A 9,637-nucleotide genomic window follows, 5' to 3' on the forward strand; every position below is an offset into this window, starting at 1 on the left:
GCCGATCGTCGAAAGGGGAGCAAAGAGGAATCGTCATCGTGATCTAGAGAAATCGCGACAAAGGGAGTGTGAGAGAGAGAGAGAGAGAGAGCGAGAGAGAGAGAGAGAGGGACTAGGGTTGGGTGGCGCGCGCGGGAACGCACGCTCACCCCTTTTTCGAAAGTCGCGCGCGAGCGCGCGCGCGCGCTGGCGCACGCCAGCCGGTTGGTCGGTTCCGAGTCGAGTCGAGTCGACGCGACGCGACGCGTAGATCCTCGGTCGATCGCGGCGAGACATCCTCGAGGACTATGCGTTCGGTGAATCGTGTGTACCGACGTCCCGTTAACCAGTAAACTTGTCGAGGAATATCGCGAACGTGAAACGAAAGGAAGGTGGCAAAGAGAGAAACGGAGAGGGTGAGAGGACGAGGGAAAGTGGAGAAGACGAAGAAACGATCCTCGGGGAAAAAAGGCAATGTTCGGTCACGAGATCCTCGGGAGAAAGATTCCCGAGGTCGCGCACGTTGACGGATAGACGCGCGTTCCCACGAGAGAAGGAGACGCGTGGTTCGCGCGTATTTTCGCGCGTGGCTGTGTACGTGTGTGTTCCAGATGCGGTCTAGCTGTTGACACGTTCGCGACCGATCGGTAGAGATAGAGAGAGGGAGAGAGAGATAGAGAGATAGAGAGAGAGAGAGGGAGAGAGAGAGCGAGAGAGAGAATTTAGTCGATCGAAAAACGGAGGGAAGAGAGGAATCGGCAGAGGCCGCGAAAGGCGTAGAGGAACGCGCCCAAAGGCCGAAGGAGGAGGCGGAGGAGGAGGCGGAAGAGGAAGAAGAGGAAGCGGAAGAGGAAAAGGAAGAAGAGGAAGAAGAGGAAGAAGAGGAAGAAGAGGAAGAAGAGGAGGAGGAGGAGGAGGTGGAGGAGGTGGAGGAGGTGGCGAAGGAGGAAGAAGCGACAGAGGCGACGAAGGAAAGAGAGGTGGAGGAGAACGCGTGCAAGGGTAAGAACGAAGAGGAGGGGGCGGAGGTGGAGGAGGGGGAGGAGGAGGACGAGGACGACGAAGCGGAGGACGAGGAGGAAAAGGAGAGAAACGGAAACGAAAGAGGAAACGATCGAGACGCGTCGAAATCCTTGGAAAACATGACGCAGCAAAGCGGGGCTGGGTCGCCCCAGCAGTTTTGTCTGAGGTGGAACAATTATCAAACGAATCTGACGAACGTGTTCGATCAGCTGCTGCAGAGCGAGAGCTTCGTGGACGTGACCCTAGCCTGCGACGGGCACAGCGTGAAAGCTCACAAGATGGTATTGTCGGCGTGCAGCCCGTACTTTCAGGCGCTCTTCTTCGATAATCCCTGTCAACATCCGATCGTGATCATGAAGGACATCAAGTGGCCCGAGCTGAAGGCGGCCGTAGAGTTTATGTACAAGGGAGAGATAAATGTGTCGCAGGAACAAATCGGACCGTTGCTAAAGGTCGCGGAGAGCCTGAAAATTCGAGGGCTGGCGGACGTAAACAGCGAGCAAGAGCTGACCTCCAGATCGAGCCTAGAGGAGGCAGCGAACGCGGCGATGCACAGGAAGAAGCGTCGTCGAATATCGGGCGAGAGATCGCCGCCGGCGTGTAGTCCGGATCGGATCGCCTCCGGAAGCATCCCCGACGATCAAGACCCGAGCCAAGGCGGAGGAGGCGTGATCGTACCCGACATTCACAGCATGCTGCCCAGCAGCTCGACTCCGCGATCCCTCGGATCCCCCGGCACGCCCAACGTCTCCGTCACGCCGCAGATCAACCTTCAGGAACTTCCGGTATCGCTGCCGCTGCCGCCACCGCCACCGCCGCCCCCTCAGGGCCAGCAGAGCTCGCACTCGATATCCGCTCACCACGTGCCTGGCCACGTGACTTCCGGTCCCCACGCCTCCGTCAACCACCTGACCGCTCACGGCCAGCAGCTCACCGTGCAGCAGCAACAGCAGCAACAGCAACAGCAGCAGCAGCAGCAACAGCAGCAACACCTTCAGTCGGGTGCCGGCGGTCAACCAGGTGCTCCCGGTGACGATCTGGAGATCAAGCCAGGCATCGCCGAGATGATTCGCGAGGAGGAAAGGGTGAGTCGCGACGATTTTTTCTCTCTATCATCTTTTCACCTTTTCCCACACCGTTTCTTGGTCGAGCATGGTCGAAATCGACCAACGAACGCTTCGAAAAACGTTGGTCCGCGCAAACGACCGCGTCGGTCTATCGAACTAACGTAAACATCGCGGCCAGAAAAACCCTCGCGCGTCAACAAGAACGGCGCGCACGGTCGCGCGTATACACAGCGGGCGCGAAAATTTCGTCGTCCACAGGGGGAGACGCGTTCTCGAAACACAGGCAAAACAGAGGACGCGAAGAAAAATGACGCGACACGACGACGAAGCGTTTTCGAGGATAGGGGGAGAGCCGTTAATTAGGTATCGCGGCGATCGCGGAGAAACGTCGCGAGAGAAAGGACAAACGAGAACGAACAAAGTCGTCGGGGGGCGGGTGGGAGGGAGGGGGGAAGGCGACGCCGCGTTTATAATTGGCGGCGGATGCGGCGGTCGGTTTCGGGAAAAGTAAAGCTCTGTCGGCGGGAGGCGAGAAAATCGTAGGTTAGGGTCGCCGAAACTCCCAATTACCACTGGCCGAATGTTTTTACCGGAAACGTCTCGTCTAACGGGAAGACCGGGCCTTTGCCGGAGAGGTCCAATTACCCGGCGATCGGCTTCGACGGTGTGCACTAATTGAGAGTATCAATGAACGTCAATGAGCATAGTCAATATTTGGACGCGGAGCATTCGACCGTTTTGTAACGTTCTTTTTGTTAAAACGAATGACAAATATTGACTACGCGCTCGTTCGCGCATACGTGACACACACCGGGTATCGACTGTTCTCGTTAATTACATCGGGACGACGGTGTCTCCTGCATTATTTATCGTTCGCCACCGGCGCAAGTTATTAAACGAACAGCTAGTCACCGCGCTTCGTTTCGCCACTCGTCCGTCTCTACCCTTCGTCACGGTCGAAACCTCGTTGCAGCCGGCGATCCGTGGGTCGTCCGATCTCGCACGACCGTTTTTTCCACCAACCACGACGACGACGACGACGACGACGACGACAATGACCACTCGATTCGCTGCCCTGTACGCGCCGCGTACGCGATTTCGCGGCCACGACGTTCGCCAATCGCGCCGATCCGCCGTCCTTTCACGCGCCTTCGATCTCGCGGCCACCTTCGCGAAAACGCTTAAAGTCCACCAGTCGGTGGTACGTAATCTCGCGACCAGGAGGAAAGACACGCGAAGCGAGAATCGCGGATAAAGATCGACGATTCGCCGAGAAAGTAAAGGGAGTGCGAGAGAGACGGATGGACGGTGTGCGAAGAGAAAAATCGGTAAATATCGAGAGGGATCCGTGGTTTGCCGAGCAAAGCGGAAAATTGAAGCGAGTCGGTTATCGGAGGCCGAGCATTATTTTTCTATCGTGGGTATATATCGGTGTGGTGACGCAATCGGCTATGTATAATGGGTATAACATTCCGCGGAATTCCATTATGTTAACGCAACCACGTTCCAATTCTCCGGGCATGCCTGCTCGTATCGTAATACGTTAGTAGGTATATCGCAACTATTCCGCGATACCGGCGCGAAGCCTCTCCGATTAAAATGCCTAATTGATGCGGGTAGACCTAATAGGAGATGCGTTTCGATGGGGCGCGTTTCGAGTGAAACGCAGTACCGATTCTCTGCGCGAAAATCCGTCCAAGGGGGTCGTGATCGTCGTCGCCGTGGTCGTGGACGGTCGAGCCTGGAAAATTACGCGCTATAAAAGTAACACCACCGCGCTACCTTCTTCCTTCTTCCTTCTTCCTCCTTCTTTGGCTTTTGCGTCTAGGAACGCGTGCCCGTGTATACGTCTGGCGCGCGCGCTCGCATTCGAGTATATAACGTCGTGAAAAATACTCCCCGGCGAGAAGCGCGCCACTCAAGGATGGATTATTAAAGATTTAGCCGCCGCAAAGGATCGTTTCCACCGCTCCAGCTGGATTTCCTTCGGATTAAGAGCTTTAACGAAACGGAATTTAAATATAAATTGTCCTTTAACTCCCCGATCGCTCGGAAATTCGCTCGGAAATTCGCTCGCGACCGCCATCGCGATACGACGGCCAGAGTGGGCGCGCGCGCGCGCGCGTACGCGATCGCGACAAAAGGGACACGCGCGCGCGTGCCGCGAAAGCGCGCGTATCTACGCGATGGCGAATACGGTAGGAGGAGGAAAGCGGGAAAGCGAGAAAGCGGGAAAGCGCGATCGCGCGCCGTTCGCGGTCGGTGAAGCCTGAAAAGGCGGCATGAAAAAAATTTAATCTTCCCTCGCATTATCCTTTTTGGCAATAACGGCTTTGATTTCCGCATCGATGCCGTTTGTCCTCTGTGGCGTGTATACACACGGGAGGAGAGCGGACCGATTCCTGTCGCGAGCAGAGAGACGCACGGACAGACGGATAGACGAAGAGAGTGAGAGAGGGGGGTGGAGGGAGTGGGCGAGAGGTGGGAAAAAAGTCGCAGAACGGTAAATCGTGAATCGTAGTAACCGGGCGAGCAGCGCCATTCATCCTGATACGCAACGGATGCGACTACATATTTCCTTCGTTCCGTTTAAATTAGTGTTTTTGCCGTACGGTCTTGATTGTGTTTTCGCGGCCGTCCCGCGCGCTGGGACACACGTCTACCTTCCCGGCGAACGTCGCCTACGCGTGTGCCTGTACGCACGCGTATCGATTCCGCGTTGATGAACGCGTAACGGGCTAGCTAAGCGATATATCAGGAGCGTCATTTCGACGGGCAGAGTTGCGCGCGATACGAGTCGCGGCAAAATTGAAAAGTTTGATGTATTAAAATGCGTGACGCCGACGACCCCTTCTTCTCGAAACGCGGAGAAAAAAGAGCCGGTGGTGCACACGCGCGCTTATCCACCGTCTGCGCTCTCTCCTCGCCTACTCGATTACGCCACCCGTCAAAAAGTGATCGAGAGTTCTCGTCTATCGGGGCTTCGATCTTAAGTCGCCCTCTCTCGTTCGCGACGCCCACGCTCCCCCTTTTCCCTGTGCCCAATTCCGAAGCCGATTGCCAACACGCGTCGCGTCGCGTCGCGCGTAACCGCTTGGTAACTCGCGTTATAGACGCTATTTCTTTTTACGGCATCCTCTACTTTTTTTTCTTTTTTCTCCTTTTATCTGCGCGCAGCCCGGTTGGTCAGTTGGCCGCACGCGATCCCGCGCGAAATTCTCGGACGATACGCAAAGGCGACGGTCGGCCGTGTTACGTGGACTCGCGCGCGCGCACGCGTAGCTTCCGGCGATACCAGGTAGAGTTAGTTTTTGCGGCTTTCGGAGCGGCAAGGACGGAGCCGGAAGAAATTGGTAGGTACCCGGTGCGCGACCAACGGTTATAATTTCGTCGTGCGATCTCGACGGTAGGAAGGAGCGCAAGGAGCGTACGGTGGAAGGAGGAAGGAGGAGGCCGAAGGGACACCGAGGACTCGAAACTCGAGTCGAAATCGACGGAGTCGTGAAGGGCTCGCGGTGTGGCGGCGGCGGCGGCCGACTGCGATGCTCGCCGTGTCTTACACGTAGCCGCCATTCGTAGAGACTGTTTTATAATAAGGGACGGCTTAGCGAGCATAATGGTATGTGTTTTAAATATTTCAAAAATTGCCTTCCTAGGAAACTCTCGGTATAATGGCAATACTTGGAATGTAATCCCAGGGTATAACCGGACCGCATAGGCGCCCGGCCGCTTAACTCTGCCTCTCCGTTTCTTTCCCATTGCTCTTTTCTTCTCCTCTCTTTCCTCTCCCTCTCGGTTAATCGCTTTTCCGTTTCCTCTCCTTTCCCTGTTTCGCCACACCGTCGTCGTTCCCCCCTTTCGCGAATTTCTTCCAAAGTATCGCGCAACCGCGTCTCTCGATTGACCACCGAGAGCCGGTGATAAAGAGAGGAAAGAGTCGGGGAAAGAATCGCGGTTGGATGTTTCGACGAGGCAAGATAAGAGGGCAGCGGTCGTTGTTAAAAAATGTAAACGCGTCCAGTGGCTAGGTCCGCAAAACGGTCGTGAAAGATTCAGCCGAACGACGGTGCAAAACGACGTTTGTTCGCGATTCTCGACCGCAAACTTTCGCTGGAAATTCCCGCGAGGAGCTTCGCGTAATAATGTAACGAGCCGAGGCGCACGGTCGGTGAAACGGAAGAAGCAGAGACGCGCGAACGACCGCCCTTTATCCCATCGCGATTTTGCGATAGGAAAACGGCCGAGGAAACGGTCCGCGTTTCCTCGCGCGATTAATTTTTCAACACCCCGCCGGTACGTAGCGAACGGGCCGGCTAGCCCGGCGTCTCTCACCACGCTCGTCCCACAGTCGTCCCACAGTGTCGTCCCACGGTGTCTCGTCGGACCCGCGTAGAAATCTGGCGCGATCTTCGCAGCCGCGAGTCTATCCGATTCGTGGAAAAATCGGGAAAAGCAACGGTCGAGGACGTTGCGTTGGCTTTGGCTGACGGCGATAAACGATCAGGTAGAGGTACAGGTAGAGGCGCAGGTAGAGGCGCAGGTACCGAGTGCAGGGCGGTGGAGGAGGGTCTAGGGCAATGACGAAGGGGCACGGAAGAGGGTGGAAAGGGCGAGGAGGGTAGGAACGAACGTTTCCATTTTGAAAATGCGACGCGGGATGGATCCGGGCGCGCCGTGTACGGCGGGCGACAGCTCCCACGAAGCCGCGGTAAATCAGAAATTATCTTGCGTCGCGTCCGAGTTGCGCGCTGCCTTTTCCCATCGAAACGCGCATAAATACACGGAACGGGCTGGAGCGGTAGAGAGCGAGCGCGAGGTGGAGGAGGTGGAGGAGGTGGAGGAGAAGGAAGGAGAAGAGAAGAGACGAAGCGGGAGCGTCGCGTCCCGCGCATCGTGCATCGTGCATCGCGGTTCGTGCATCGCGCATCGGGCATCGCGGCTGGCGTACGGCGCGATGCACACACCGCGCGCCACGCACCGTACACCATACACCGTACACCGTACATCGTGCACCGTGCACCATACGATATACGTATCGGCCACCATACATTCTACGGCATACGCGATACACGATGCACGATACACGATACACGATACACGATACACGATAGAGCCGCAACGCGCTTTAGCAGCGGCGGCGATGGCGGTGGCGGCGGCGGTATGTCGGTGGTGATGACGGTGCCGGTGGCGGCGACGGCGGCGGCGGCGACGGCGGTGGTGGCGGTGGTGGCGGTGGTGGCGGTGGTGGCGACGCGCGTCCCTGGCCGATTCGCGCGAATACGAGCGTGCGTGTACGCGTGTGTGTGCCTGCGTGGCGTGCGCGCGCGAATCTCTGCTCCGGCCCGCAGATATATTAATACGTAGACTGTACGTCGCGGTACGCGTGACTTGATGGACGGATGACCGGACCATTCCGCAGATTGCTTCGCTCCCGATTCCGACCGGAAGGAGATTTATAACCTCTCGTCGTTATCTGCCGCGTACCGGCAACGACACTCCCGCCGCTATGGTTCCTCGTTTCGCTCGATCATCGATCGATCGTGCGCGTCGTCTTTCCGACTTTTTTCCACCCTTTTCCTTTTCCTCTTTTTTCTATTTTCCTCTGCTATTCACCGCGCCGTGCATACACACCGACGCGCGTAGGTTACTCGCGATCGGCGCGGGTGCACGACGTCGAGGCCGAAGCGTTTTTCGACCCCGGGCTTTTAACGGCTCGCCGCCGATCGAAATTGTCGGAGGGATCGAGACAAACGACGGACGCGGATACGCGCGGCTGTCGACACCGGGGATGCGAAAAGCTGGTCGCGCGAGGCGTTTCGCGAAAGAGAACGGATCGGATCGGATCGGGTCGGCGGCGGTCCGGTGGAGGTGCGAGGGACGGCGAGAGCGAGAAAGAGAGAGAGAGAGGGTCTTTCGATTCGAATCGAATCGTGGAAATCCGGCCTCCCTCGTTTCGGCCGGTACACACATCCCTGAAACGCGACACGGGCGTCGCGATAAATTAGATTTAATGACTGTCGCAAAAAAGCGCGATATGAAAGTCGAACGCGCGGGACGAACCGATAGAATTAAATTCTAGGATATTCGATTACATTCTCTCTCCCTCCCTCCCTCTCTCTCTCTCTCTCTCTCTCTCGCTCTCTCTCCCCCGGTTTCCGCGCGTCCTCCTCTCTTCCCGTCCCGTCCCGTCCCGTCCCGTTCCGTTCGTCCTATCCTCCTCTCTAGCCAATAAAACGATCGCGCTGTTCGTTGCTGCACATCCGAGTTTTCACCGCCGTCGACGTCGAACCGAAAAAAAACCCTCGATCGCGTATAATAGGCACGCGCGACCTATAGAAATAAGACACGCGGCGATGACGCCCGTTTAATTCTGACGCGAAAGGCGAGGGACGTTTCGTCGAGTTTTTCCTCCCTCCTCTGCCGGCGTCGCGCATCCTACCGCTTGTTTTACGTTTCAATGCCTCGAACGTTGAATCGCCGAGTCGCGTTTAAATCCGCTTTCTCGAATCTCGCTACGCGTCGACTCCGCCAGAACGGTACTCGGGATTGCCGCTGCGTACGCTTCTTTCTCTTTCTCCTTTATTTCCCTTTCTTTCTTTTCTCTCTCTCTCTCTCTCTCTCTCTCTCTCACACACTCTCTGTCACTCGCTCTTTCTCTTCCTTACTCTTATTTTTTTCCGTAAAAATCGCGAAACCGACTACGAGAAACGAAAACGGAGAAAGATCGGGGAAAAATGAGAGACGAGTGCAGCGAGAAAGAACGTCGTGCTACGATCGAGCTTCCTCTCGCGAACCGATCAAAGAGTTTCGGGAAACGAGCACGAACCGCTTACGCGCGTATATTTGTATACATATTACATACGATACGAGCTGGCTGAGTCACGCGCTCAAATTTGTTTGTCGGAACGGCGGGTCGGTTAATGCCGAGCGTTACTATTAGGAGGTAGAATATAATCTCATTTACGTCGATGACTCACGTCGCGATACTTCTAGCGAATATGATTCATTCGATCCGATTTAAGCGATCGCCGCACCCTTTTCCGAACGAAAGCGCGATTCGACGGCGAGCCGATTTCGAGCATCCGCGAGCTTTCTTCGAGTACGCGATTCGCGTTTCGATTCGACGGCATAATTCCGGTGCGAGGACTCGATTTCCAAGGTCCAAAGAAAAATAATAACAACTAGGATAATAATAATAACGATGACGGGACGAAGAGGAAGCACGGGAAGCGATGCAAGGGAGTTTCTTCGCGGAAGCTAGATTAGTCGAGTCGCGAGAAAATAGCGGCTCGAGATAAAGGCGAATCGGCCCCGAGAAACCCATTGTCTCGCGCCTCGTTTCGTATTCCTATCCGGCCGTTAAAAATTCTATGTTCCATTGTACCGTCGAGATTGCGTCTCGCCGGAGAAAACCACGCGCCCGTCGATCGCCGTCATCCGTCGAGTAGTAGCCCGTCCTCTCGAGTTCTCGCACCTGTCGCTTTCCGTTCGCGCTCCCGTTCCGTCCTCTCGTCGCGAAGAAACACGCTGCTAGCGGTAGTGGCGGCGGTGGTGGTGGTGGTGGTGGT

At 56.2% G+C, this 9,637-nt stretch overlaps 1 protein-coding gene across 4 annotated transcripts in view; it reads left to right on the forward strand.

Annotated features, from left to right (window-relative positions):
• The first annotated feature begins 1,033 nt into the window (after positions 1-1,033).
• Positions 1,034-9,637, forward strand: part of LOC108545928 (protein bric-a-brac 2) — a 153,930-nt gene continuing 145,326 nt past the window's right edge. For all 4 annotated transcript variants that reach the window (XM_017897758.1, XM_017897760.1, XM_017897762.1 and 1 more), the window contains exon 1: positions 1,034-2,087. In XM_017897758.1, the coding sequence (XP_017753247.1) occupies positions 1,122-2,087 (966 nt within the window). In that variant the 5' untranslated portion in view covers positions 1,034-1,121. The remainder of the gene's footprint in view (positions 2,088-9,637) is intronic.

Source organism: Eufriesea mexicana, unplaced genomic scaffold, assembly GCF_001483705.2.
Source record: "Eufriesea mexicana isolate 0111107269 unplaced genomic scaffold, ASM148370v2 scaffold572, whole genome shotgun sequence".
NCBI lineage: Eukaryota > Metazoa > Arthropoda > Insecta > Hymenoptera > Apidae > Eufriesea > Eufriesea mexicana.